Source organism: Stenella coeruleoalba (assembly GCF_951394435.1).
Source record: "Stenella coeruleoalba genome assembly, chromosome: 11".
NCBI classification, from domain to species: Eukaryota; Metazoa; Chordata; class Mammalia; order Artiodactyla; family Delphinidae; genus Stenella; species Stenella coeruleoalba.
The window spans coordinates 4,248,300-4,274,317 of record NC_137157.1 but is presented as its reverse complement, the minus strand read 5'-3'; the positions used below and the strand labels follow the sequence as shown (position 1 = coordinate 4,274,317).

General features: G+C 43.4%; 1 protein-coding gene across 2 annotated transcripts in view; it reads left to right on the top strand.

Moving 5' to 3' along the window:
* Positions 1-626: 626 nt before the first annotated feature.
* Positions 627-26,018, top strand: part of ATXN10 (ataxin 10) — a 151,258-nt gene continuing 125,866 nt past the window's right edge. The window contains exons 1-3 of one of the 2 annotated variants that reach the window (XM_079937920.1): positions 627-985; positions 22,043-22,234; positions 25,691-25,773. In XM_079937920.1, the coding sequence (XP_079794046.1) occupies positions 870-985; positions 22,043-22,234; positions 25,691-25,773 (391 nt within the window). In that variant the 5' untranslated portion in view covers positions 627-869. The remainder of the gene's footprint in view (positions 986-22,042; positions 22,235-25,690; positions 25,774-26,018) is intronic. The other variant, XM_079937919.1, reaches the window with a different exon arrangement.

The following is a 26,018-nucleotide window of genomic DNA, read 5'->3' as shown; positions in this document are numbered from 1 at the left end:
TGGCAACAATGCCTGTTGAAAGGACATATACATGATATGATAAAGCGTGGTGGAAAGAAAACATACGAGTTACCAACACCCCAGAGAAGCCTTGTCTGATTCCTATAAAATATACTCACTTCCCTTAGAAAAACACAATTCTTACCCTACCTATGTAGAATTTAGCTCCTTGACATCTAATTGTATATAAAGCCCTCGATGAGGTGGAACGACGTATTCTCATCCCAAGCAGGCCTGGTAAATGAACTGTTATCGTCAGTAAATGATCAGTACGAATTGGGAAGTGAGCTTCCAGGGTCTGAGACTTGCAAGCTGGAGACAGACTGCTCCAGTTCCGGGTGGGTCGGTGTGGGCACTGGTCAACCCACCCAACCGCAGGATCCAGGTCTTCAGCCTTTTCCGCCGGGGGAGCCTCTGCAGGACTCCCCACCCTGCCTCATACCCCTCCCGGGGAGACCCCCTCTGCCCGCACCTCCCCCCTCAGGGTGCCCCTGTCCCAGTGCCCCATCCAGACTTCTCTGGGATCCTCCACCCTCCTGACTTCCCCGCCCCCTCAAACACAACTTCCGCCCGCGCCCCCTCCCCACAGGCCGAACTTCCGGCCGGCGCCCCCTCCCTACAGGCGGGACTTCCGTCCGCGCCCCCTCCCCTAACCGAGCCGTTGCGTCCTCCAGCCCGAGGCGAGGCGGGGCGCGTGCTCTCGCGCTCTCCCAGCCCGGCCACGGGCTACAGCGGCGCAGAGTCGGCGGCGGCGGCGGCGGCGGCGTCAGGAGGCTGCGGGCGCGCTCCTCCCCCTTCTGCCTTCCCTCCTGCTCCTCCTCCTGCTGCTCCTCGTCGTCGCCAGCTCGGCCCGAGCTGCGAGCGGCAAGATGGCGGCGCCCAGGCCGCCGCCCGGCAGGCTGTCCGGCGTCATGGTGCCCGCGCCCATCCAGGACCTGGAGGCTCTCCGTGCGCTGACGGCGCTCTTCAAAGAGCAGCGGAATCGGTAACGGCCCGGGCGGCGCGGGCGTCGGGGGCGGCCCGGTGGGGCTGCGGGAGCGGGGCGGGGGCGCGGCCTCTGGGGAGCGGGCCGCCCCCTCCTCCCGGGACGTCCGCGGGGTGGCGGCCTCCGCGATGCGCCCGAGGGGCCCCGGGCCGCCGATGCCAGGCCCGCGTCCTCCCGCGCCCGGTCCCCGAGGTGCCCCGGGGGGCTGACACCAGCTCCCCGCCCGTCAGTACAGGTGTGAAGCCGGGGTGCAGGAAGGGGGACCGAGCCAAGTGAGGCTGTGGCCGCTTGCTGCCTGTTTGGTTAGTTGAGTCGCGTTGATGGCGCTCCTGTAATGGGAACAGACCCACAGGACGCCGGAGTCAGCATACGTGCTGGTGGGGGAGAGACACGTTACAGATGTGTAAGGTGGGAGGTGGCGTCACTCCATTCGGCCTGTCAGCTCAGGCTTTGCATCCCCAGTGGTGGCCGCGCTTTGTGGAGAGGCCACTTCAATCCTTACTCTGGCATTGAAGGGCCAGATGGCCATTGTCAAAGGTGCCCAGGAGCCTGACAGACCTGGATTTGGTTCCTGGCCCTACAAGCTGTGCGTGCGTTATTGTGCAGTTTTTCCAAGCCTTAAGATTCCTTGCGTAAAAATGGGAGTATAATACATGACTTCATTTCTGAATTGTACAGAGGAATAAATGAAATAAAGCATGTGAAAATATAAAGTATGTGATGCCCTCAGTCAGTGCCTGTTTGATTTTGTTCTAGTCTTTTCTGGGCCTCAGTTTCCACGTCTGTTTAATAGGAATAATGTTGGACAGTACCTTTCTGGGGACATGGTTTGTCAGGATTAAATGAGATAATGCATATTAAATCCTTAGCACATACCTGACACATAGTACTAAGTAACTGCTAGCTGATATTATCCTTTAACACATTTATGGATGGTCCCCCATGTGCCAGGTTTTGTGTTAGGTGATGAAGTTGAAAAATAAAAAGTCTTCTCCTGGAAAGTCCTGTTCTGGGGAACCAGCAGATAGCAAAGAGTAGAGGGAGCATAGAAGTCCTAGAGGTCCTTTTGATCTGAGCACTTCTACTGCCTTAAATCACAGTAAGAAGTGTTGAGCAATTGGAAGAGTGCTAAGAGCCCAGGCCACTGCTCCTTGGGATTTGGGGGAGATATGTTAATTGATATGACACTCTGGGAGATGTGTTGAGTGAGTTACTGCTTGGGCATATCTATACCATGAGGACCCTCCTTTTAGTCAGTAATCAGTTATCTACCTTTACTAAGCACCTACTCTGAAACAGGTTCTTTTCTAGAGGCTGAAGGTGCAGAGATGAATGTGATACCCCCCTTTTTTCAAGCATGTTGGAGTAATTGCTGTGTAAACAGATTGTAATGGGGGGTCTAGACAAGAAGAGGTAGTGGCACGGGGGAACTGCGGACCTCATGGGTAGATTGGTGGGCCAGGAAAGGTTTTAGATTACTTTGGCTTCGTGGCTTACAGATGAGAGGGCTAATTAGAAAGAACAGTATGTGCAAAGGGACTGTGTGCTGATTTTGCACAGTTTCTGAGTGGTCTAAATGAGATAACATAGGTAAGGTGTATGGTACAGAGGAGATGGTCAAACATCAGGACACTATAACCTGGAGGATAAAATCCGAGACCCCGAGCCAGTTTACAAGACCTTTCTTGACTCTGTCCCGTGAGGGGGGAACCATTGAAGGTTCTTTCAAGGGCATGGCGTGGCAAGATCTGTATATTAGAAAGATCTCTGACTGCCACTTTTGGGGATACATTAGGGTGAGGGTAGAGGCAGGGGACTTTTAAGAAGATGCAGAAGCCCAAGTGAAAGAGAAAAGTGCCTGAATTTAGGATGTTATCTATGGGGTGGGTAGGATAAATATTGAAAAATATTTACAAGATTGAATAGATAAGACTCAGGGACCAATTGGATTGTTGGGGAAGAATGAGGAAGTGAAGATGTGTCCCATATTTGATTTGAGTTTTTCCTGGGGCTGGCAGGAAGTTTGTCCTAATTCCAGGCGGAGTTTGAAGACCAGGAAAGGTGAACTGATGTGCAGGTCTTGGGATAGGGAGACATATAGTTGTGTGGTGGGGCAGAGAGCCCTTGATGAGAGTTTGTGAGATCCGGCTTCTGGTCCTGATTCTGCCACTACTTCTTTGTGTGTCTTTGGGCAAATCACCCTCACAGAAACTCAGGGGTTTTCCAGAGTCCAGCTGCTCTGAGAGGATCCATCCAATGTCAATGGACCGAGAAGGAGGATGGACCAAGGTGTTAGGAGTTGGATGGGATGTAAAGTGAAGCAAAATGAGGCCTCAGAGTAGCAAATAGAAAAACACTGGCCAAAGCAAAAACATACTGAGGAAAGTAAGAAAGTAATTGATGGAACAGAAGAATTCCTCCTCGCTTGAGTGTGGGCTGAACTTAGTGCTTATTTGTAAATGATAGACCTGGGGGAAATGACAGTGTGTGACTTCTGAGACACAGAAGTCCGTGCAGCTTCCCCTTTGCTTTCTCTCTTGGATCACTCACTCTGACAAAGCCAGCTGCCATGTTGTGAGGACACTCAAGCGTCCAAGTAGAGAGATCTGTGTGGTGAGGAACTGAGGCCTCCTGCCAGCAGCCACGTGATGACCATCCGGGAAGTGGATCCTCTCAGTCCCGGTCAAGCCCACAGCCATGTGTGCAAGCTCACGAGAGACTCTGACCTGTGTGAGACCATAAATGGGTTTGTTTTAAACTGCTCAGTTTGGGGGTAATTTGTTATATATATTGGTATATAGATCATCAGTATACCAAGCTAAAATTTTCGTCCTCTGGATTAAATCCATGTTCTATAACCCACTCCTTGAATAGTGTCTTAACCACTAAAATCTGTAAAAAAAAAAATTGCTTATGGTCATAAAATACCAGTACCAAGAGGCTATTCAGTTATTTCTTCCTTGTGGAAGGTGGTTCTTTTTATTAGTTGTTTTAAATTTGTTTTATACCTTTTTAATGTACGCATCTGCATTTTTAACATTTAACAAGTGATTTTTCTTGGCTGTGCTCCGAGTCTTTACAAGTCATGCTAGATTCTTTCTGGAACAGAGTAAGATGTAAATACATTAAGAATTCTGTTTTCAGCCTTCTCCTGGAGGTTTTATTTTCCAGCCCTTTAGTTACCCTTATGATGTATTTCTTCATCATTTATCTTTATGACGTATGCAGACTCCTCTATTAAAGTGTAGAACCAAGTGAGATTGGTTGTCATACTCTATACCTCCACTGTCTGTGCAGCCACTCGTGACACATGTGGCTATTTAAATTAATTAGCATTAAGTAGAATTAGTAATTCCATTCCTTGTACCAGCCACATTTGACGTACTCGGTAGGCAGTCACGGGTGGCTGGTGGTTAACCTTATTGGACCGTGCAGATACAGAATTGTTCCATCACCACAGTAAGCTCTGTTGAGTAATGCTACTCTGTTTTTTTCTGTAGGGAAGATTATGTTCTGGTTCTTGAGTATTCATGAAACAGTGTAACATTTGGATACTGCTTTCTGTAAATTCTTCTCATGCTTAAACTGATACCTCATAGCTCTTCCATCCGATAAGCTTCTTGAATAAAGTATATCACACTCCCTGTATCCCTAGCATCTAGCATACAGTCTGATAATTGTAGGTGCTTAACAAATTGCCGCTGTTTGTGTAAGTGATTACTCATGGTGCGTGCATAGTCTTTTTTCTTCCATGTTCATGTAGATGATAATTTTTTTAAGCTTCTCTCAGTGCGGCTACTTTTTTCTTGTTAACCTATGTTTAGTCAAAATTATTTTTCTGATTACTTCCTTCATGGCCTTGTATATCCTATATAATAGTGCAGATACTTCCCTCCATACTTTGGGACCCCTTTACCTTATAAACTATTTTCCCTTTTTTAAAGAAAGAACGTATTAGATTCTAACATATTTACTATGTAATTATTAATAGTAGTTTCTTATTTGTTCTCTGTCTCCTTCCAGAATGAAGGCCTATGAGGACAGAGATGGTTGGCTTTTTTGTAATTATCCTGTTTGGATAATGCTTCTTGAATTGGGTGTCTTTGAACAGTTTAGGAAATTGTCAGCCAGTGTTTCTTCAAATACTGCTTCTCTCCTGTTCTTTCCTTTCCTTCAAGGACTGTAATTACACATATGTTAAACCTTTCACTGTATTTTATCTCTCTCAAAGCCTCCTTTATGTATTTCCCATTCTCTCTGAGCTTTGGTTATTTGAAATTTTTCTGCTAATTTGCCTTCTAGTTCTCTATGCCTCTTTTCTGCTATGTCTAATGTGCTATCATCTATTGTGTTCTTAGTTTCAGGTATTGTAGTTTTGAGTTATTGCAGAATTTCTGTTTGTTTTTTTTAAATGGATTTTACTCTGTTGAAATTCATTTTGTCATTTACCTTCTTAAGCATATTAATTATAGTTTTTTTTAGAGAGTGTGCCTTATGACTATCTATTGTCATTTTCTGTCTTCTTGTGTTTAGTCATTTGGTCCTATCTTTTATTGAATGCTGAATGTTGTGTAAGGCGTGTTAAGCCCATTTCCAAAATATTTGCGAACTCTAAACCAAAGTCAATCTAAAAATTATTTCAACAAATGGTGGTGGTAGAACAACTTGATATCTAATTGGAATAAAGTGAACTTTGACCCATACCTTGGACCATTCACAAAAAATATTTCAACGTGGATTGTAGACCTAAACATAAAAGCTAAAACTATAAAATGTTTAGAAGATGGGAGAATATCTTTGTGATATTGTGTGTAGGCAGACATTTCTTATCTAGGACACAGATAACATTAACCTTGCAATAAAAAACTGATTATCAAGCTAGACTTTATCAAAATTAAAAAAACTTCTGCTCATCAAAAGGCACCATTAAGAAAATGAAAAAGGCAAGCCATAGACTGAAAATATTTGCAATACATATATCTGACAAAGAACTTGCTTTGGAATATATAAAAGTGCTCCTGCAACTCAATAATAAAAAGACAATCCAATTAAAAATTGGTCATAAAAATCTGTGCTTTACAAAGGAAGATTATATAAATGGCCAGCAAACATGTGATAAAGTACTCAGCATCATTAATCATCAAGAAAATGCATATTAAAACAGTGAGGCACCACTCTATGCTTTTTAGGATGGCTGTTGCCAAAAAATGGAAAGTAAGTGTTGGTGAGGATGTGGAGAATTTGGAACCCTTGTATATTGCTGGTGGGAATGTGAAATGGTTCAGCTACTGTGGAAAACAGTTTGGTGGCACCTCAAAAAGCTAAACACAGAGTATGACCCAGCAGTTCCACTCTTAGGTATGTACGTACTCAAGAGAGTTGAAAGCAGGGACTCAAACAGATACTTGTATGCCAGTGTTCATTGAGGTATTATTCACTATAGCCAAGAGATGGAAACAACCTAAGTGTCCATCAGCAGATGAATGGATAAACAAAATGTGGTATGTACCTACAGTGGAATATTATTTAGCCCATAAAAAGGAATAAAGTCCTGATACATGCTATAATGTGGGTGAACCTTGAAAACATGCTAAGTGAAAGAAGCCAGGCATAAAAGGACAAATATTGTAAGATTCCACCTCTATGAAGTACTTAGAATTGGCAAATTCATAGAGACAGAAAGGAGATTAGAGATTACCAGGCGTTGGTGGGGGGAGTTATTGTTTAAAGGTTACAGAGTTTGTTTGGGGTCTTAGAAAAGTTTTGGAATTAGTGGTGATGGTTGTACAACATTATGAATATAATTAAAGCCACTGAATTCTACACTTAAAGATGGTCAAAATGGCAAATTTTATGTTACATATTTGTTTTACCACAATTAAAAAAGTTAATAATGTAATATACCAAAATCCATCGAATTATATAGTTTAAATGAGTGAATTGTATGCTTTGTTAATTATATCTCAATAAAGCTGTTATAAACAAGTAAAACCATAATGAGATACCTCTGCATACTCATTAGAATTGCTAGGATTAGAATGACTGACAGCACCAAATTTTGGCAAGGTTGTGGAGGAGCAACTGGAACTCTCGTACATTGCTGGTGGGAGTGTAAATGGTGCAACCACTTTGGGAAACATTTTGGCAGTTTTTTATAAAGTTAAACGTACACTTGCCTATGACCCTAGGTATTTACTCTAGAACATACGTTCACAAAAGGCTTGTAAAAGAATGTTTATAGCAGCTTTATTGGTAATAGCCAAATACTGCATGGAACCAACTCGAATGTCCGTCAATGGGAGAATGGCTAAAACTGCCCGGTAATTGAAATGAATGAACCACCAGTGTACACAACAACATGGACGAATCTCAAAACATACTGAATGCAAGAAGCTAGACAAACAGTACATACTGTATGATTCTATGAAGTTCTACAATTGGCAAAGCTAATCTTGTCTGTATCGCTAGTTGGCAATACAGACATGAACAATGGTTGTCACAGGAGGTTGGGGGTTGACTGGGAAGGAGCATGAGGGAATTTTCTGGAGTAAAGGAAATGTGCTCTATCTAGATGGGTGTTGGTTGCCTGGATTTGACACAACTCGTTAAACACTAATGATCTGTGTAATTCACTGTATGTAAGTTATATCTCAGTTTTCTGTGTGTAAAATTATTGTCCTTCTCCTTGCCACCCCCAGAAGAACTTATTCGAGCTGAATCTCAGACTTTGTGGTAAAACAATGTTTGTGAATTGTAAAATTTGCTCTAAGAAACGAGAGATTTATCTAATGTTCTTCATACAGTTAGAGTGAGTCGGGCTTTGTTTTACATTTTCATCTATGCCACACAGTGCTCTCTGTTTCCGGAGCCTGAGATGAGCTGAAGTGACTGATGTGTGAATGCATGAAATGCTTGAAACCAAAGGTAGAAAGAAATGGAAGTAATCCTGGAAGGATAAGGGAAGTAACGTGGCTGGAAATTTCATTGCCCACTGAAGATCGCAGTGTGAGGGTGCTTTTGGAATCTTGCATTGCAGGGGTAGCCGTAGTGTGATGTCATCCTACTGCTGTGGAACCTGAGATCTCCTTCCTCTGGGGTAGGAGTGGGATTTGCCTCGGCTCTTTGTGACCTGTGAATAATGCAGGGGCTGTTTTGCAGAGTGACTGAAATTGTTTTTTTTAAACAATTTGAGTTCGGGGAGCTTCTTCGTCTCCCTGTTGAAATGTGTCAGTATGAAATATTGATATCTTTTTGGACTCAGTGGGTTTCAGGGGAAAAAGCCTTTTGTAAGGCGTAGGTCTAGTTTCAAATCTAAGTACTGCAACATGGTAGCTGCATGAACTGCAAATATTTTTAACTTCTCTGAGCCTCAGTTCTACCCTGGTAGAACGGGTATTGTAATAATGCCTACCTTGTAGGGTTGATGTGGGTATTAGGGGGTGCTGGATGTCGAGTCTGGAATGGTGCCTGGCACGTAGTTGATGCCAGCAAACGCCACTGTTATTATTGCAGGCTCTAGTCAGAATCAGGAGTGAAAAGAAATGAAAAGTGTGGTAATTCTTGAATTTTTTTCATAGTTTAAAATAGTGCTTGTAAAATTTTTAATTTCATCTCAATTCCATGATCAAGTTCTTGTTTTTATAGGCTTTGGAACTGCCTCTGGAACTTTAGAATAAGGAATAGATTTAATAACTCAAGTCAGTGGAAGAAAATTGGTTTTTCAGATCCAAAAGATGTAGGCAGTAATTTATTACAAACTCTTAATTCCTTGGTAGAAAGGTATTTTAGCGATATTAAATAATTTTAAAAAGTTGTAGAATTTCCAATAAAAAAGTGAGTACTTGACAGTAACTTACATTATGACATGAGCGAGGAATTGAGATGATTTTGCATGGAGCGACTGTGCTTTAGGAGCTGACATTTTAGAAAACCATACTTGTGTACTCTAAGGAAAAAGGAAATTGAAGCTTTCCGTTAACTTTCACTCTAGTGTTTTTGTTGGTTTGTTTGCTTATTTTTAAACACTTGTCAAGTCAAAACCCACAAATATATAATAATGTTAATGCCTTTATGGAGGATGATATAACAGATAATATAACAAGTACCCATGTATTTCACTTGCAAAATCAACAAATGTTAAGATTTTGTTCTCTCAAAATCCAAAACATTACTGATATTGTTAATGTCCTCGGTATTAGAACAAATAACCCCACAAGTTAGCAGCTTGAAGCCACAGACATTTATTGTTTCACACAGTTTATTAGGGTCCGGAATCTGGGAGCTGCTTAGCTGGGTGGATCTGGCTTGGGGTCTTGCGCGAGGCTGCAGTCAAGCCGTGGGCCAGGTCTTTGGTCTCCCGAAGGCCTCACTGGGGTGGGAGGTCGGGATTCCATGCTCACACGAGTGGCTCTGGGCAGAAAGCTCCAGTTCCTCACCACGTGGACCCCTCCCCAGGGCTGCTCGTGCCTCGGCAGCCGGCTTGTTCGAAAGCGAACGATCCAAGAGAGCCCACTCGAGATGGGAGCTGGGGTGCCTTTATCGTCTTGGAAAGGACATACCCTTACTACTGCGTGTTCTAAGGGTCACACAGAAGGGCGTGAGTGTCCGGAGGTGAGAGTGCTGGGTAGGGCTCTTGTTTCACTTTCCAGTCTCATTCCTCCCTCCCTTGTACGTGTTATACTGTATGTTTTGCTGTACACTCTGCAGTTTGCATCTTTAATTTTTGCTCTGTTTTCGAGTGCTACCAGTTTTTATACACAGAGAGCTAGACCATTAACTTCAACTGCTGTAGAGTGTCCCTTCATAAGCTTACATCATAATTTACCTACCTTTTTTCTTACTGATGGGTATTGGATTTGTCCTGAATTTTTGGTAATTCAAACGGTACTGCAGAGACCATCTTTATACATGTCTCCTTGTATACCTGAGCCTTTGGATTTTTTTTTTCCCCAAAGCAGAATTTGAGGTAGGGACTTGGGTGAAGTAATTTAATCATAGGTGACCCCCAGCAGTCAGGAGTGTGGCACGGGGGAAGCTAGGTGTGGAAGGGGGAACAACCAATGTAGGGATGCCGTATTGAGTGGTAATTACGTTGTAGGCAGCTGGAGCTCAACCCCACTGGGTATCCCTGAGGGGTGCACCTCCAAATTATCTGTGCACAGGGCTGGGTGATTTATCTATTAACCTGTTGCCCACTGGTTGAGAATTGCCCCTGGGGTTGTTATCTGGATGGACAAAGGCTGTGCGGTGAGGGACACCGTGAAGATTTGTTACGGCATGCTCTTCTTCTGAGACCTCCTCTTGCCTGATACTGTTCACTCGGTCACGGCTCTTGGAGGCTATAGCTGTTTGGAATCTAAAAGGAAAGACCTGGACAGGAGTGTTAGTGCAGTAAGTTCAGTCCCCAGTGCTGAAGACTGTCCTGAGGCCATAATTGGATAATCATCTCCCTGCTCCTGCTTCCAGTCTAGACTTCCCTGACTTTCCCCCAGCACTGTATGTAGCTGGGCTGTGATGCCGAGGGGGCTGAGCCCTTGGTTGCCTGTCTCCTGTCAGTCTGTGCTTGCTGCAGCTGCCTGTTTGTGGCTGTCCCTGGACATGGAAGTACCAAGAGACAGCCATTGCACCCCTGAGTTCCAGATTACTCCTCCTGGTGCCCAGCTTGTAGTAGCAACTCTTCTTGATAATCAGGGTGGGTTTCTCCTGCCAGTGTAGTCACTCTTCTTTGCCTGCTGGTTCACCGGCTTGAGAATCTCAAAGTGATCATTCTGTGGATCTAGTTTAAGATACACTAGATCCCCTTCTGTGCTCTCTGATGGAGACGTTCTTTGTCTTGGCCCCAGGGCTTAGGCCAGCACAGTCTAGAGTTGCGGGGTTGGGAAGCACAAATTCTGCAGGTTTGTCATTGGGAGTGTTGAGGAAAGGGGCCAGTTTTTCTTAGGGTTAGATTTTCTCTTTGAACTTTTAGTTTGCTGGCTCACCTTGAGAAATTTGTTACATTTTCTCCCTTTCTGGGCTCACTCCTCCTTGTGTAATGATGTTGCGTTTTCTTCCACCTATTTCCCCAGTGACCCCAGCCTAAGATCAGGTTTTCCTGCTATTGGTGATTTGTGTCATAGTGATATTGGGATGTCGTGTATCTGGTCACTAAGCTAGCCAGCATCTTGGACCGGGTTCCATGTCTGAAGCCGTCTTGGCTTTGTCCTGACGTTGGAGGCGCACAGCTTTGCAGGTAACCCATACATAGGGCTGCACTGAGTCCAGCTCTTTTTCTCTCTCTTCAGATGCAGGGGAGTCCTGTCCTAACACTGACTTTTACGTAGTGACTCTGATCACCACGAGGTGTAGGTGGCTTTTGGTTCTCTTCATCCTGCCCGAGTTGAGTTGCAGACGGCCTTAGGCCGCTCTGGACATGTCCCACTCTGGCTTTAGACCTGATTATAGCCAAGTGTTTCCAGTCAGTTTCTGCTGTGTGGAGATATCCACCTTGTTTTAAAGTTGGGCTCTATATTTATAATTTTTAGAAATAAACATATGATTACTGTGTCTGGAATGGAGGGGAGATGTTTAAAGTGTGAACTCCTTTCTCACTGCACTTTCATTTCATAATGCAATAGACCCTTGACTTGGTTGTGGCTTTGCTGTGGGCAGGGTCTGTCTTCTTTATGGTATCTTCTAGCATAGTGCCCGGTCCATTGTGAGTGCTTAATATATGTTGAACTGAATAAACAGTGAAGAGCCAATGGCTGTAATGAAGAAAGTCACTTCTTAGCACTGACAGCCAGTCAATAATGACTGCTCTGATTGCTTGAAAGTTATTAACTCGATTTACCGTGTTAGTATTTACTTATTTAATTACCTCACATATGCTGTGTACCATGCTCTGTGTTTAGTGATGCAACTCTAGTTGGTACAGTGTATTTCTAGCTCACTTCAAACCACTATAGGGGGAATACCTCAAATGCTGTAATATTAAACTTGTAACTTCATTCCTTTCCTCATACACACACTCCTAATTTTCCCTCAGGTTTTAATGACCATTTCAGCCCCTCCTGAAAGCCTTTTTGACCTATGTGCTTCTGTCCTATGTTCCCCTTACCTCTTTCAAAGAACTTCACTAGAGTATTATGATCACTTAATCACCTACCAGTCCCACTAGAATGAGAACAATCTGAGAGCAGGATTATTCTTACTTACCTCTGTATTTTCAGTACCTACTAGCACATGGTGAGCACTTGGTTGTATTTTTATTATTTCCTTAGATTATTTAATTTTCTGGGGTCATTTTATATAAAGTGAGAGCACAGAGGAAAGACTCTAGTAAGAGGTATAAAAAATTATCAAATAATGACAGATGATGATGATTTCAAGAGGTAGAAAATGTTTTGGTGTTCCTCATTGCTCGCATCAGTATGTTGACTAACTTTCATAAGGAAAGGGAATATTGAGCACTTCAGAGGTCAGCATAGCGCAGAACTCAAAATTAACCTATCATCTGCATGTACACACATTCACATAGCTTCCCCCAAACACTACTGAGCCTCTGACCAACAAGAGTCTTCGGCTGCACCAAAAACAAAAACAAAAAATGAAACGAAACAGGCTTCCCTGGTGGTGCAGCAGTTAAGAATCCACCTGCCAATGCAGGGGACACAGGTTTGAGCCCTGGTCCGGGAGGATCCCATGTGCTGCGGAGCACCTGAGCCCGTGCGCCACCACTACTGAGCCTGTGCTCTAGAGCCTGCGAGCCACAACTACTGAGCCCGTGTGCCGCAACGACTGAAGCCCGTGTGCCTAGAGCCCGAGCTCCCAACAAGAGAAGCCACCGCAATGAGAAGCCCGCCTGCAGCAACGAAGACCCCACACAGCCAAAAATAAATAATTAAATAAAAATAAGGAGTTGGAGAGGAAGGTCATTATTTAAAAAAAAAGAAAGAAAAAGAAACGAAACAACTCCCCCCCGAAAAAAGAAACCCACACCACTTGTCAGCTTAGCAAAGGACGCCATATGCTGTCTTGACTCAACCATGATTCAGATCAGCTGTGTTGAGAGAGAACATCAATTACGCTACACTATAAAAAGAACTTCGTAGAGTGTGGTGACAGTTTCCTTTATTTTTACCTGTGCCATGAGCTAGAATACCACACAGAACTACTTGGTAAGGTGTTCTGACTCAGCTTCAAAATACCGATGTGGTTAGTGTGAGCCACCCCGCACATCCAATTATCTTAAATGGACAAAGTAGACAGGAAGAAGTTTGAGCCAGCAAATCAAAATAAATAAGGTTAGAATTGTGACCAACCATGCCCCAGAGGAGAGTTTCTCAGCTCTTTCGTTCTTCCAGTCTTTTGTAGTGGTCCCTGGACCCGAGGGTGTGGTCACTGGACCGTGGGCAAGGACACTCATTCAAAGACTAAGGAACCCTGGGGCTCACTCTAGGCTGAGTCAGCCTCTCTGACGGCCACAAGCCCGGAGAAGTCACATTAGAGGTAAGAGGACGATTTGTAAGCTAGGGATATGCTCACGGTAGCCGTGGAGATTTTGTATATAGTGCTTAGTTAAGTGCTGGGCATGGAATAGCACAGTTTAAGTGTTAGTGGCTGTCATCCTCATTGAGAATGTTACAAAACTTGATCAAAAGACATTAAAGAAAACATAAATGGTTATACCATTACATGATAGGAAACTGCAATAACGTAGAGACATCAGTTCTCCCCAAGTTGACCTGTGGTTTCAATGCCATTCAAAATAAAATCTCAACGGGGTTTTTTCTAGACATTCACAAGCTGATTTTCTAATTAATATGGGAAACTCCTAGGTTTTCTGTTACTCTCTGACTCCCTTAACCCTTTGTATGGATCCTTTTCTGACTCCTCAGCTTTTAAAACCCTTCCCGTGCGCAAAATTCCCTATATCCTCAACCTCTCTGAACACTCCTTTCATCTTGATCTAAGTGAAATACGGCTCACTTCTAAGGACAGACCTTTCCCAGAATGTCCTCAAAGTCGGCTGTTTTCTCCTATATCCAGTGTACTGCTTGGCTTGAAGGTGTGTAGGTGTGAAGGTGATTGTCATTGCTGCTTTCAGAACTTCTTCCTCCAAAACCCCTCCAACTTTTCATCTCATGCCATCAGAGTATACCTCATGGATAATCTCTTCTGCTATTAAAAGGTCTGTTGGTCCCTCTATGTCGTTCCTTAAAGAATTTAGCTGTAGTTCACTGTTAACTCTGCATTACTTCTCCTGTCTTAAATCTTGGTTATTTTAGTTTTTACATAGATTATCCTTTCATTACCCTGGCCTTTTATTTCTTGACTTTCTCTCCTTCAGTGAACTTGGACACCTCCTTCCTCCCATCTAACCACACATTGCCATGTGCTGGCCAGGCCTTATGATTAACCATGGTTGTGTTCCCTCCACAATCTTAATTGCAAGAGTCCCACTCTGGCTGCCTGTTGTATCCTGTCTCTCTGGGTCCCCTATTCCAACAAGTCTTCAGCCCCACCAGGACCCACAGTCTGTTGGTCCTACTCCTTCCTACTCACTGTCCCTTTTGTTCCTTCTGTTCACATTTCCCTTCTTAAATCCAGTTTAGATCTAAGGATCAGTAATAAAGCATTTCCTTGTATACATTCTCAGTTCCCTTGCCTTTTCTAACCTTGTCATACTTCCCTGGTAAAACTTCAGCTCTAGTTAAATCCACCTTGCTGTTTCCTTTGTGTCTGCAGCCAAACAGCTGAACGAGGACGAGGAAGACTTACAACCAGACTGATCGGCCTTCCTGTGAATGGGTGATCACTGACCTTGGGAGGCATTTAGTTCTACCTGGCAGGCAGTCCTTCGATTTCCCTAGGCCATTTCATCCTCCTGCTTTCCTAGCCAACTGGTTTATGCCTTTTGCTCTCCCTACAGCTCGGTTGCCTCTCCCTCATCCTCCTTCTCAGTTTCCTATTTTTCGGAAAAAATAGGGGCAACCAGAAGGTAATTTCCAGGAACTCCCACTGCCCTCCCTACCCCCTACTTGTATCCGTCCCCATGATTTGCCTTCCCTCTGTGACTGTCGGTGAACTGTCTTGCTTCAAAGGTCTGCACTAAATTCCGCTCCCTTTTGCATACCTTGCTCCAACAGTTCTCTTCCCCTCCCCCCCGTTTCTTAAATCATCAGTTTTACCTTTTCTGTTAGATTGTTCTCATCAGTTTATAGATCTGCTGTAATTTTTCCCATCCTGAGAAAAATCTCTCCCCCATTTCCCTGATTTTTCTCTGCTGCCATTTATAATAAAGCTTCTCTAAAGAGTTTTTTATATTCACCTACCACAATTTCTCTTTTCTCTTGAACCCATTCCACATTGCCAAGTCCATTGGTCTTCATCTTAAATCCTTATCTTACTGGATTTAAGATAAATCTTAAAATCTTAAATCTTACTGGATAAATCCTTATCAGCTGCAGTTGATGTAGTTCATCACTTCTTTCTCCTTGAAACACCTTCTTCGTTTGGCTTCTAGAACACCACCCCCTTCGGATTCTCCTCTCTTGTTGGCTTTTCTCTCTGAGGTCCAGAGCTCAGTCCTCAGACCTCTTGTCCCCACCTACCTGTACTCTCCCTGCAATTGCATTCAGCCTTGGGGTTTTACTACTTTACATTTGATGGTAACTCTAACAGTTTTCTTTAGCTGGACTTTTCTCCTGATCTCCAGACTTGTATGTTCATCTGCCTACTCCACATTTCCGCTTGTATTTCTAATAAGTACCTCAAATTCAGCAAATCTCCATCTGAACTCCCAATTCCCCCCTCCTCCATATATCTTTACAGCAGTCTCCTCCAACTCAGTACACAGCAGGTACATCTGTCCATTTATTGCTCAGGCCAAAGCTTGGAGCCATCCTTGACTCCCCCTTCTCAGCTACCCCTCATAATAATTTACCCTCAAGTCTTATTGGCTCCATCTTCAGAATATATTCAGAATCTGATCTGTGCTTATTATGTCTGCCTCTGCCACTCTTTTCCAAGAATAGTGTCCTGACTGATCTCCTGTTGTCGTTTCTTTCTCCTGCTGTGATCAGTTCTTTACAGAATAGCCAGAGGGATCCTTTCAAAGTGAAAGTCAGGTGATGTCACTCCTCTGCTTAGAACCCTCCCTGGGTTCACTTTTAGTGGCCTACAGAGCCTGTGTCTTACCCCTGAGTCACTGGATGCTTCCACCAAGCCCCCTGCCGTTCTGTGATGCCTTTGCCTGCCATCTAAGCTCTTCTCACAGGAAGGGCATAGTTTGCTTCCTCACCTTCTTCAGTTCTATGCTCAAATACCACCTTTTAAATAAGGTCTTAGATACAAAAATCCTTCTCTACCTAAGACTATAAAGACATTCTCCATATATTTTCTTCCAGAGTTTCATAGTTTTGCCTAACATATATTCCTAAATCCATCTGGAGCTACTTCTAGTAGGATTATACATAAGGCTCCAATTTGGTTTTTTCTCATACGATTGATAGTTGTTCCAGCACCTCTACTGGAACAGTCTGGCCTTCACCTGGGATCTTTAGTGCCCAGCACTGTCATCTGTCAGGTTTCTCTGTGTGCACAGTTCTCTTCTGGACACTGTCCACTTCTGTGCATTTCACCTTCTCTTCCCTTCCTTTAAATTTCAGTGTCCATACAAAGAGTTCACTAGAACACAGCTGTGTTCATTCTTTTGGATGTTGTCTATGGCTGCTTTTGCCCTGCAGCAACAGAGAAGTTGTGACAGAGGTTGTCAGGTCCTCAAAGCCTAAAATATTTACTCTCTGGCTCTTTGCAGAAAAAGTTTGCCAGCCCTGCAACCCTGTCTCAGGGAGTTGTCTCAGCTTGAGTGTCCTGGATGTGACAGAAGAGGGGAAGAGAGTATATAAAGGAGAGTTTTGAGGTCTGCAGAGATGAATTTCAAACTTTTGCCCAGGCTCTTTCTGGTAGGAGACAGAAATGTTTTTATTTTCTTTGTTCATCTAGAGCAGTCAAATCATTAAGGGGTTTATGGTTTTAAATAACAACCAATGATTGTAATTTTAATCTCTGAACTTGTGTATATTCTAATAGTTTTTCTCAGTGACAGTGGTTAAACTAGTCTAAACCACATGTGCTAATTTTTAATTAAATGTTGGGTATTAGAATGAATCTTTCAACCAGGATGTAAGTCTTAGTCGTAGTGTTAAATGACGAACAGTTTAGTCTCCTTTTCAGAAGGAGGTCCCGCCTCATGAACTGACTGTAAGATGTGAGTACGGATGGTATGTTAGGCCTATCTAACCTGTGCTGTAATCACCGGTAGTTTTCTTTAATTTTATTCAAACAGGACTTGTCAGGATTAAACCTACAGATCTGTTCAAACTTGAAGGAAGTGCAGTTCTACCTTTTGTATAATTCAAAGGCTGTTTTTGTTCTGTAATGTAACATTTCATTTATAAGTTGTCTTCAGAGTATACATTCATTCCTATGTAAAAGGAATGTCTAATGGTTGAATTTTAATTGTCCTTCTAAGTACTTTCGGCCTTCTGTGAATGAAGTAGCTAAGCTTCTTAAAGTCTTTGTGAATATTTTGTGTTAGTTTGGTTAAAGCAGAAATGACAGCAATTTTTATTATTAACAACATTTGTAATATACAAACGATTGACTGATCTTTACTGGTTATTTCACTGTCGTTAATCATTACACATACTTAGCTGTGCTGTCTTGACAGTGAACATGGAATTTGCAGACAGTACATTAGGACTCCTTTGGATCTGTAATGCCAAATAGCTTTCTTTCAAGGCTGTGGAGAAGGTAAAGAGGTACAGAAGAGAGTTAAATGTTTTCATAGTAGTTACTGTTAATGAAAAGCTTTTTTTGTCCTCATCTGATGAAAGTTGTTAATTTATTATATTGTATAAAAATATGGTGAATAAAATCTGTAGATATTTATTATATGGCTCTAGAGGAAAAGGTTTTTTTTTTTTTCCATTCACCCTTTATAGAGGGGTACAGACTCTAAGAAATAGTCTCTGCTGGACTTCCCTGGTGGCGCAGTGGTTGAGAGTCCGCCTGCCGATGCAGGGGACACGGGTTCGTGCCCCGGTCCGGGAAGATCCCACATGCTGCGGAGCTGCTGGGCCCGTGAGCCATGGCCGCTGAGCCTGCGCGTCCGGAGCCTGTGCTCCGCAACGGGAGAGGCCACAACAGTGAGAGGCCCGCGTACTGCAAAAAAAAAAAAGAAAAAAAAGAAATAGTCTCTGCTTTCAAGAAATTTAAAATGTAATTAATTGAGTTACAACCCCTCACCTCTCCCTCCCCCTTTAAGCTTACCCATTCAATGGCTAAGCTTATCATTCAGTGGGGAAGGAGAAATTAGATGTTTCTTAAATACCAGTTATAAGATGTCAACATCTTAAGATATGACCATTTTTTTTCAAATTTTTGCGTCCAGGATGTGTGCATTTCTTAATGGGAATGGACGAGTTGAGCTAGTTCCTCAGTGTTTCCCTTTTTCCAGTTGCTGCTGCAAAGTACACTGATTTCACTGCTCCCATCAGGCCTGGTGCCTGGCTCAGGGCACATGCTCAAGTACATGGGTTACCTGACAAGTCTGTGAAGCAGTTAGATCCCGCTCTGAATACGCGAATAGTCTCATCACTGTTTTAAACTTGAATTGAACAAATGCAATTAGTGAATGCAGGTCTGGGCCCTAGAGATACAGAAAAAAATAAGGTAGTCTCTATTTTTCTGGGATTTATAGTCTAGCTGGGGTGATAGACCGCATCAGTGAATGTAATCTGATGTGGGTAAGTGCAATTCCATTCTATGGACCGAGCTCCAGGGGCGCATAGAGATGGGATGCGGCTCCCCTGAGTACTCTGAGTAGCAGAGGAGTCTCACCAGGGCTGTGAGTTTTCAGAGGCCTGAAAGGAGCCCCCAGATTCTTCCAGGCAGAGGCTTGGGTGGGGGTGGTGTGAAAGGGATTCTGGGGGAGGGCATACATGTGAACAGACCCAGAGGATTGCCAGTGCTTGCTGGTTTCAGGAATCCATGGGGAGGACAAATGACAGTGATCACAATCCCAATTTATTTTCTCTTTATACTGCGTGTGTGAACTGTTGTATGCCGATAGATGTTGCTGTGATTACTCTTTAGTAGCTATTAATAGTTACTTGTGTTTCAGGAATCTTTTGGTTGGCCGTAGTTCAGGTAAACATTTTTCTTTTGGTTAAAAGTGTAATGAAGGAGAAAGGCATGGTGTATATGTGACAAATTAACATGTAACATTGGAAATTATTTAGGGTGGTTCATGAACTTACTAATTGTTCTGTGGTTGGCATATCAGTTAGCCAGTTTTCCTAAGAACAGTGCTGTTATTTTGTGTTGTCTATTATAGTTTGATTTCAAAGCCTTTGCTGTGCTAGATGTCAGTTTTGAGTGAAGCAGTGGTTAAGATTTCAAAGAGTGACATCAGAGAAGACCATTCACAGTAGGAAGGTGGTGCCCATGAGAGAGGGAGCTTGTGAAGGACCCGCTGAAAGAAATCATACTGGCTTCTTTACCTCAGGTATAAACACACATTTCTTAGTCATCGTAGGAGAAAAGAAAAAAGAGGCTTTATTTAGATTATTGGAGTTCTAGAGCTCTACTTTTACTTGACTATAAGATTAAGTAATAAATGTCATCAAAACTTTATGCAGGTGGGGCAGATAGAGGTAATTAGGTTTATTCTTTGTTGTAGAAATCATGATCACTCTTGGCATTCTTCAGAATGTTTTGAACCCATGGGTACTTTCTTAGCGTGTTAATAGTGCCCGCACTATATTTAGTATTGCTCGAGCCCAGAGCACGCCTCCCCCAAATGAGCCGCAGTGGCATATTGATTTTTTTTTAATTAAAGTTACTTAAGAAAAAGCCAGTGCAAGAGGGACGCTCTGAGCCTCCTCTCTGTTGAAAGCAGGCAGTAAATCTCCGTGTGAGAGGTACCCTCCCTGCATCTGGAGTCAGAAGGACAGCCTTATCCCCAGAGGTGAATTTGGGGCCAAGAAGCCTATATAAACAAACCTTGTTTCCTCTATAACATACTACCCCAAGTCCAGACTCTCCTTAGATTCTTCACTAACTAAGCACCCAAAGCCTAAGTTTCTTTGTTCAGTCAATTCCTCAGAAATTTAGTGTTTCTTTGTCTAAAAAGTATAAAAGCCGCCTGCTGTGGCACATTTTTTAGGTCCCATTTCTATGAGACCTCCATGCACACGAATTAGAATTTCTTTTTCTCCTGCGTGTCTGTCAATTTTATTATTAGTCCAGTGGCAAGAGCTCTCGGGGTAGAGTGGGAATTGCCTTCTCCCCAGCAGCACCCACTTCTCCTTAAAGCTGTCCTGAGAGTGTTAGTGAATCTTCTTTTTGTCATATTGTCACTGAAAGTGGCTTACACACTCCATTGTTTTATACAGTTTCTGAGGCAGGACTAATGCTGCACCTTTGAACTTTGGCTTTTTTATTTGGTCGCTTAATTGCTGCGACCCTGAGTCAAAGCTTCATGATCCCCATTTAGAGAGGGCCAACGGGGGGAGGTGGGGCAGATTATTTTATGCATGATTTCCCAATTTTTAATTGATTATATTCTGCCTCTTTCCAAAAACAAATCTGACGTGCCTTAAAAAATAAATACAGTTAGATAAAATAAAGGTAAGGGAGGAAATTGGAGGGGAGGGAAAAGCCAGAAATAAGGTTAGTACTCAGAAGTCATGCTGAGGGATTCATAGTGTTAAAGATGGGTCGTTGGTTTGACTCCAGGCTTCTTAAAGGCAAAGACAGAGGAGAACGTGATAAATAAAGTGATTTATATCATCCATCCTTAAGATAAAAAGGCGACACTTGGAGTACAAGTATTTATGGTCCTGAAGCTCGCGGAGGGAGTGTCTCCCAGGCCCCCGAGCAAGCACAGCCGCTTGGGGCGCTTCAGTGGCCGGGCTTCTGGAGAAATGCGCGCTCCCCGGTGGTCTGGCTTCAGTTCATCCAGGGGGTGAATGTAGGGTGCTGGGATTCCACAGTACGAGCACAGGGAGAAAATTCCTATGGTCAGGACTTACCTTGTAAGAGTGTCTTCAGTTGTCTAACAGCAGTTTTTCTTCTGACATTAAAGCGGATTCTTGTTTCTTTAGGGGATTCACGGAATGAGGAAATGGGCTTGCATTTAGGTGCCGTGCTGCACACAGAAATCCTTCTCTTCATAGCTGTGGAATGAGAGCCAGTGCGGGCAGTGCTCCTGGCGTGAGAGGCCGTGGGAACTGAGGTGCCCAGTTGTGGGTGGGGCGGGGTGAACAGCCACAGGTTCATCCCCTGCCCCGGGCACACACTCTGCCTGGAAGCGAGCTCGCTCTATCTCTCTGTCCGTCTCCCTCTGCTTCTGTCTGTCTCCTTCCCTCCTTCCTGCTCCCCCGGCTCCCTGTCTTTGTGGTTGAACGTGTGTAAGCTCAGAGCACTGCTTCTGGCTCCTCTATCTAAGAATGGGTAGTGGCTCTGCCCCCCAGGCAGTCCTTCGTGAGGATCCTTTCTCATAACTTTACTTCAGGTACCCACTGGGTGACAGAGGACATGGTTATATTCTCTGTCTAGAACGTGAGATGCAGATATTCTGGTTTGACTAGGGGCAGACCCATAACCATAAACAGTCACCTTAAACGGGGGTTCGGGTTGTTGTGGGGGTGGAAATCCGACTGTTTCAGTTGGAATTGTGGCTCCAAAAGTTATTAGCTGAGGGATGTGGGCAAGTTACATAGACTCTGCTGTGTCAGGTGTCTTGTCTTTAAAATGGAGAGGACAGTATTGGCTTCATAAGGTTAATGCAAAGATTAAATGAGATAATACAGGGACAGGTTGATAAGAGCAGTGCCTTGGCGAAGTGCTCAGTGTACATAGCTCTTTTGTGTCGTAAACTAAGGAGCTGGAACAGATAGGCCTAGCTTGCCTCCCCACAAAATTAAGTACCAGCAGTGTTCTGAAAAGGACATTTGGAAATGTCTTTTTCTTTTTTTTCTGGTTTGTAACAATTTTATCCTTTTTCAGAGAAACAGCACCCAGGACTATTTTCCAAAGAGTCCTGGATATCTTAAAGAAATCTTCTCATGCCGTTGAGCTGGCCTGCAGAGACCCATCCCAAGTGGAACATCTGGCTTCCAGTCTGCAGTTGATAACGGAGTGCTTCCGGTGTCTCCGGAATGCTTGTATTGAGTGTTCTGTGAACCAAAATTCAATCAGGTACTATTCTTTGTAGTTACATATATGCCTTTGATAATACCTCTTTGTGTGCGTGCATGCTGCTTCTGTCATGTTGGCCTACCTGTTAGAGATGGTTTTGGCATCGCAGTCACCTGTGTTTATTAGGAGACTCTCCGTCTCCGGGGACAGGTGCTCTGCAGGACTTGCTGTGGGAGACTCCTGGTGAGTATGTCATGGGACAACATGTGTAACGTTAGGGGTCATTCAGGTTTCTCACTTGTATTTATGATGTTTTGAGGGATTTGGTTTTTTACATAACACAATGATTTGAACTTAATTTTGATTCTTTGATTCTAGATTCTGCCTGCCTAAATACATTTGCAGTTCTGGACTTCACTTTTCTTAGTTGTAGGTGTTTTAATTAGTTTTAGTGTTTTAATTAGTTGCCCTTGTGTTTACTTCAAACAGGGAGCACGATGTGAATTTCTAAGACAGTTTATCTTAAGCGTTCCTTAAGATTGTGTAAAGTTGCCAGCTGCTGCCACCTAATTTATAATATACAACTAAAATGTGGTTACCAAGATGAGCAAGAGAATTGCCCTGTCCTGCTCTTGTTCTTCTACATGTTACACTCTCCTCCCAGAACTGAGCACCCTTCCTCTTTGATTTTATGCAATCTGCTTTTTATTAACAGTTTTTACTTGAGATGAAGTTAGAAGCCACAAAGCATGCTCACTTTTATTTCCTGGACTTGAATGTAGACAGAGCCCCCGGGCTCCCTGTTACTGCCATGATGAGTGAAGTCGGGCTGGCCCAGAAGCTGATGGAGAGACTCCCTGTGCTGCCTAGACGGTCTATACCTGAGGCTTTGATATGATTAATGAGGTTTTTTTAGATCAAAGGAGAGGGAATCAAAAGAGAGAGTTGTTTAACTTCAGCACAAAATTGAACATGGCGTCCCTATACAGATAAATGGATAGAAACAGTAATGATCTTGGTAGTAATAGTTAACATTGAAAAAGTATAGCTAGAAGCAGCTAGAAGCAGCAGGCCAGAGGCTAGATTATTTTGTCCCTTTCTAGGCAGGGAGGCCCTCTAGTGTGACGGGAGAGGGAAAGGAGAGCCCTAGAATGGAAATTCTAACCATTCAGGGCATCAGCTCCTGGGAAAAACATTTTTGTAGTCAGAAAGACAACAAAGATTCTGGTAGGGACTTTGAGGTCAACCTTAAGTAAAGCTGATATTCCGGAGCCTGTCAAGATTCAGATCTCAACCAGTATGTATTTTTCTGATGTTTTCAGTTATTAAAGAGTTAATTAAAAAGTAGGATGCTATTAAGGCCTAGACCTTTTTACATCTTTTGTCTGAACATTGCACTTTGTATGGACTGGAATTATTTTTTGCCAAGGATGTATGGAACCTTCCTGCAGGCCCAGGAAGAGTCCCCTCTTTAGCATAAGCTCAGGTATGGTTGAAAGGGGCTTGTTACGAATAACAAAAGGCCTTCCTCTCACACAGGAACTTCCAAGGGTTTTAGGAGCTCTGTGCCAGAAACTGGATCAAATATAAATTGATTACATCACATCTCTTTGCCATGTAAGGTAATATATTCAGTTCCCAGAGTTTAGTATGTGGACATCTTTAGGGGGCCATTATTTTGCCTAGCGCAGTCTACCCTTTGGCCCCTAAAGATTCACGTCTGTCCTATTTGCAAAATACATTCATCTCGTCTCAAGGTCCCCCACATTCTCGACCCATTCAGCATCAACTCAAGCCCCAAGTCTCATCTAAGTCTCATTAGCTAAAAAGTCCCAAATCTTAGCACCTAAATTACATCTGGGTGAGACTCTGGATGTGATTCATCCTGAAGCAAAATTCCTCTTTATCTTTGGACATGTGAGACTAGACACGACGTTGTCTGCTCCCAAAATACAGTGGTACGACAGGCCTAGGGTAACAGCTTTAGACATTACCCTCTAAAAGAGGAGGAAATTGAGGTAAAAGGGAGTCACTGGTCCCAAGCAATTTCAGAATCCAGTTGGGCAAACTCAGGTTTTGAGGCCTGGGAATGATCCTCTGTGGCTTGGGGCTCTGCCCTTAGTCCTACCCTCAGAGTCATCCTTCCTTTTTCTCAAAGGGTAAGAGTCATACATGTTTTCAGCTGAGTAACTTTATCAGCCTCTTTCCTGCCTGTGGGATTTTGGGAGTTTAACAGCCTTCTTTCATTTCATCCTTTCTCTGTGCATTTCATCCAGGTTGGCAGAGTTTCTACTGGTATAACATTCTCAAAAACCCTGTGGGTCTCACATGTATGTCACGGGGAGTTATATACCATTAAGCAATCTAGGGTCTGCCGTAGAGCTTTCTTAGATAACCCCATCTCTATTCCTGATTTCTGCTGAGATCACTGAGGGGAATGAGTAACACTCCTAGTCTCTTTAAAGAGCCCTCTGTGTAACTGAACACCAACCTTTTGGTTCTTCCAAGACATTAGCAAAAGGTCATCCAGCCACATCCTTGGCTTTCTCTCCAGAGCACAGTTTCCTCACAGTGAATAGTCTAGTTTTAGCGTCTTTTGCAATCCGGATAGACTGAGAATTTCCCAAATCATACCTGGTTCCCTTTTAGTCTCCTCTGTTTCTCGCCTCTCGCATTTTACCATACACACCAAGAGGAAGTCAGGCCACGCCTTCAACGTGTTGCTTGGAAATCTGCTCAGCTAAATATCCAGATTCATCGTTCTGCTAAGCTTCTGCCGCTGGAGAAAAAGGATTGTTCCGTCCAGTCTCCAGTAACGAGTTCCTCATTTTCTTCTGAGATCTCACCAGCAGTGCCTTCAGTGTCCACGTTTCTATTCAAGGCATCTAGGCCTTTTCTGTCACGCTTCTCAAAATTCTTCCAGCCTCTGCCCATTGCCAGATCCCAGAGCCACGTCCACGTATCTGTGTGTTACAGCAGCACCCCATTTCTCCTACCCACAGTAGTGTCGTGTTGCTACTTGACAAATGACTAAAAACGTAGTGGCTTAAAATAACACATTTATTATCTTACAGTTCTGAAATTCAGAAGTCCACAGTGGGCCAACATGGCTGAACCCCTTTTGGAGGATCTAGGGGAGAATCATTTTCCTTGCCTTTTCCAGCTTGTAGAGGCTGCCTGCACTCCTTGGCTCATGGCTGCCCTCCCTGACCCTCTAGTATTCCTCTTATGAGGACCTGTGTGATACATTGGGCCCGCCTGGTTAATAATCCAGGATAGTCCTTTCATCTCAAGGTCCTTAATTTATTCACGACTGTAAAAGTCCCCTTTGCCATGTAAGGTAACGTATTCACAGGTTTGGGGTATTCAGATGTGGATACCTTGGAGGGCCATTATTCTGCCCACTACAGGAACTGTTAACTGGTAGTCTCTGCATTCATTGTGGATCATAATTTGAAGTGCAGGTTTAAGAAAAAGAGTGTGTCTAACTTTGTCCTTTTTAAAAACCTTATACAGGAACTTGGATACAATTGGTGTTGCTGTTGATTTGATTCTTCTTTTTCGTGAACTTCGAGTGGAACAGGAATCCCTGTTGACAGGTAATTTGCAGTATGATTCATAGATTACTTATATCTTTCAAAAGGATTTAAATACCAGTACTCTGAGTATTACGTCATTCATTAAAGCAGATGGTTCTGTATTTCATGATACAGAGAAACTTCATTAGTGATATTAAAGAATCATCATAGAAGAAAGTTGTAGTGACTTCCAATTTTCTCCCTCTGTTGTGGGCTAAGTTGTGTGTGTTCCACCCATCCCGCCTCCCGCGATTCATATGTTGAAG